The sequence below is a fragment of the Temnothorax curvispinosus genome, unplaced genomic scaffold, assembly GCF_003070985.1.
Source record: "Temnothorax curvispinosus isolate PA1 unplaced genomic scaffold, ASM307098v1 QBEX01010239.1, whole genome shotgun sequence".
Lineage (NCBI taxonomy): Eukaryota > Metazoa > Arthropoda > Insecta > Hymenoptera > Formicidae > Temnothorax > Temnothorax curvispinosus.
The window spans coordinates 528-3,838 of NW_020220019.1; the positions used below are offsets into that span (position 1 = coordinate 528).

Sequence of the window (3,311 nt, forward strand, 5' to 3'; positions counted from 1 at the left end):
TTCGAAGCAAATGCTGTACCTTTATCCGAAACTAAAATATTTGGACTTCCAAATGTGTTAAACAATAGTTCCATATGTTTGATAGTTTCTTTTGTACTGGTAGATTTGACAGGAAACAACCAAGTAAATCGCGTAAACGCATCTACTATTAATAAAATATGCTTATATCCCTCAACTGACTCTGATATTGGGCCAAAAAGGTTCGTATGCCAAATTTGACACGGGAATTTAAGGTTATCTACTACTTGTAATTTGCCCTCGCGAGTACTAATAGTCGCATTTGTCATCATACAAGTCAAACAGTTATCTATATAATCTATCACTTTCTTTCGTAAAGAAGGACACCAATAATTCTTATATATACCTTGGAAGGTTTTGTTAACGTCACAATGCGCCTTATCATCATGATATACCCGAATAATGTTATTTATCATAACTTCTGGAACTACGAATCTAGGTTTATCCTTTCCTTTATGAAAGACAAGTCCATCTATTAATGTAAATTTTTCGTTATCCTCAACTTCTAATTTTTTCGCAATATTCTTTAACTTAATATCACGCAACTGCTTATATTCTAGCTCTCTTTCAAGAGGCATTGGTTCTATATACGCAACATCATTATCTTTATCCTCAAACTCTAATTCTTGTTTATTTGATTCATTACAATTAGTATCGTCATCTTGCAATAATGATAGCATATCTTCAGATTTATCTTTAATTTCTTCTGTAGTAGCTACTTCTTGGAATAATTGAATTCGATTATCTAAATCAATATCCGATGGTTTACATAAAATTGAAATATTATTCTCTTTAAAGAAATCTAAACCAATAATTAAATCAAAAGAAAATGAGTCATTTTCCAATATCAATAAAGAAATTGATGCTTTTAAACTTGGTAATAAATCCAAAGAAATCATTGTTTGAGCAGATCCTAATATATTAACAAAAGTATTATTCACTGCTTTATATCGTTTTATTTTCTCACTCTTTTCTAAATCGACTTTTATAAACTTTGCAAAAATCGAAGACTTAATAAACGAAACGGGACTTCCGGTATCTAACAACGCATTCAACTTACATGGAATTTCATTCACCGAAGTTACAATAATACGCGCATCAGGAATTTCTAACTTCCTACCGGAATCTTCATTCACTGTCGCAATCTCCATCTCCTGAACGTCTTCTTCCACTGCAGATACCACTGATGCTGGTTTGGCAGTTACCACAGGTGGTGATTGCTCCTTCTTTTTTAACTTGTAACAGTCAGCTCGGACATGACCTTTTGCCCGGCAATAAACACAAAACACATCTTTGTCCGATTTTGACACTGAGCTATCTTTAGGAACTGTGTCCTCACTATTTTTCACCTTATCATTCTTGATCTCCTGATGATGAATCTTCCGAGTGGGCTCGGCTGACACCGATGTTATCCGGTGCATTTCTTCCAGGAACTCATCGACTGTTGCACAATGAAGAACTGCAGCTGCTTCTCTCAACGATCGGCTTCCAATACCATTAATAAGTAGATGAATGGCATCTTCTTCTGGCAAGTTCAGATTTTTCATCAATACTAATTTGTCCATGGTGTAATCTTGGAATTGCTCTTTTGGAAAATTCCATCTTCTTGCTTCAACTTTTTGCATAGCCACATGAAACAATATCTTCCTTTTAAATCGACGTATTATGGCTTCTTTAAATATCTGCCATGATTCGATCAACGTTGTTACATTGAGATCAAACCATCTTTTGGCATTTTTGACGAGTTTACTAGAGGCTGCTAAGAGTAACACATCATCCGAAACTGCATGGATTTGTGCAATTCTCTCTCCAGTCTGAATCCATGTTTCTATCTTTTCTTCTTCTGTTCCGGCAAATTCAGGAATTTGAGTCGTCAACAATTTAACAGCGTATGCGGTCGCTGACGAAATTGGCTGGCGACGTGTAATTGAACTATCGGGATCCGCACGTATAACATTGTCTTCACTTGTAATATTACGTATTCCATTTTGAGAGTTCTCACGAGACAAATTAGTTAACTCGACCATCTGTTGCATCATAGCTTGATTTTGCCGCTGCTGTTCCTGTTGGTTTCGAGCTTGCTCTCGTTGAAACTCTTGCTGAATAAGCGTTTGCTCTTGCTGAATACGCCTTTGTTCTTGCTTATCCTCTTGCTGGATACGCATTTGTTCTTGCTTTTCTTGTTGCTGAAGACGCATTTGTTCTTGCTGGATACGCCTTTGCTCTTGCTTATCTTCCTGTTGGAGACGCATTAGCTCTTGCTGGAAACGCCTTTGTTCTTGCTTATCTTCCTGCTGAATACGCATTTGTTCTTGCTGGAGACGCCTTTGTTCTTGCTTATCTTCCTGCTGAATACGCATTTGTTCTGCCATCCAAGCACATATTTGAGATAAATCGGATGATCCTGTCGGCGTCGTCACTGCGACTGTTGATTGCATCGCCTTAGTTTTAGTGGCGGCACGCGTTTCTCTTTTTTGTAGATCGGACGTGGCTTGTCTCTCCAAATAAGACATAATCATGTCTATACAGCGCGATGTATCGTTCGGAGGATTTAGCCCATATTTCTTGGCTTCATCCTGTAGCTCACTCACAGATAACTTTTCTAACTGCTGCCGATCCATATTTTCTTGAATGCTAATAACTGATCTTCCGTGATGTACGATATATTTGAACACACCGATACAGTGTGATATTGTTCGAACACACTCAGATCGCGGCAACACAGCACCATAAAATGGCGGAAGACGCTCGAGAATTTTCGAGACGTATGAAATGGCGGGAAACCGCTCGAGAACGTTCGAGCGTGGCAAGATGGCGGTTGACCGTTGCACCCAAAATGGCGGGGAAACCGTTCGAGAACGTTCGAGACGCAACTTCTCACACGCGAATATATGTTCCTTTGCAGCGTGGCAGACCGATATCACTGGTCGCCGATCCACAATATCAATGTTTCTAACGTCGTTACGACGGGATAACGTCTTTCACTAGATATTACGATAACGATAACGGTCGTTGACCCGAATATTTTCCACGGGATAACTGGCCGGAAATATCGCACTCGAAAATCTATTACAGCCTTGCACGCTGTACTTTACTCGCCCGAGCAAAGGAATGAGGACAAAAGGAAAAGGGAAATCGGTAGCAAGCCGGATCGCTTTACGATAATGGCGGTACACGATGAGAATCGGTAGCAAGCCGGATCGTTCACGATAATGGCGGTACACGATGAGAATCCCACTTCTGAACTGTAAAGAGTTTAATTTGTTCTGTTCTTGTTGTTACGCACCGTATTT

General features: G+C 39.2%; 1 protein-coding gene across 1 annotated transcript; it reads right to left on the reverse strand.

Moving 5' to 3' along the window:
* Positions 1–364: 364 nt before the first annotated feature.
* LOC112459926 lies at positions 365–2,639 on the reverse strand (the record flags this gene model as incomplete). The annotated part of the gene is made up of 2 exons (XM_025024297.1): positions 1,079–2,639; positions 365–490 (listed from the first exon to the last, which is right to left on the reverse strand). Coding segments are annotated over exons 1-2 (1,687 nt in total), but the record flags the coding sequence as incomplete, so codon positions are not given.
* Between the last annotated feature and the right edge of the window lie 672 nt (positions 2,640–3,311).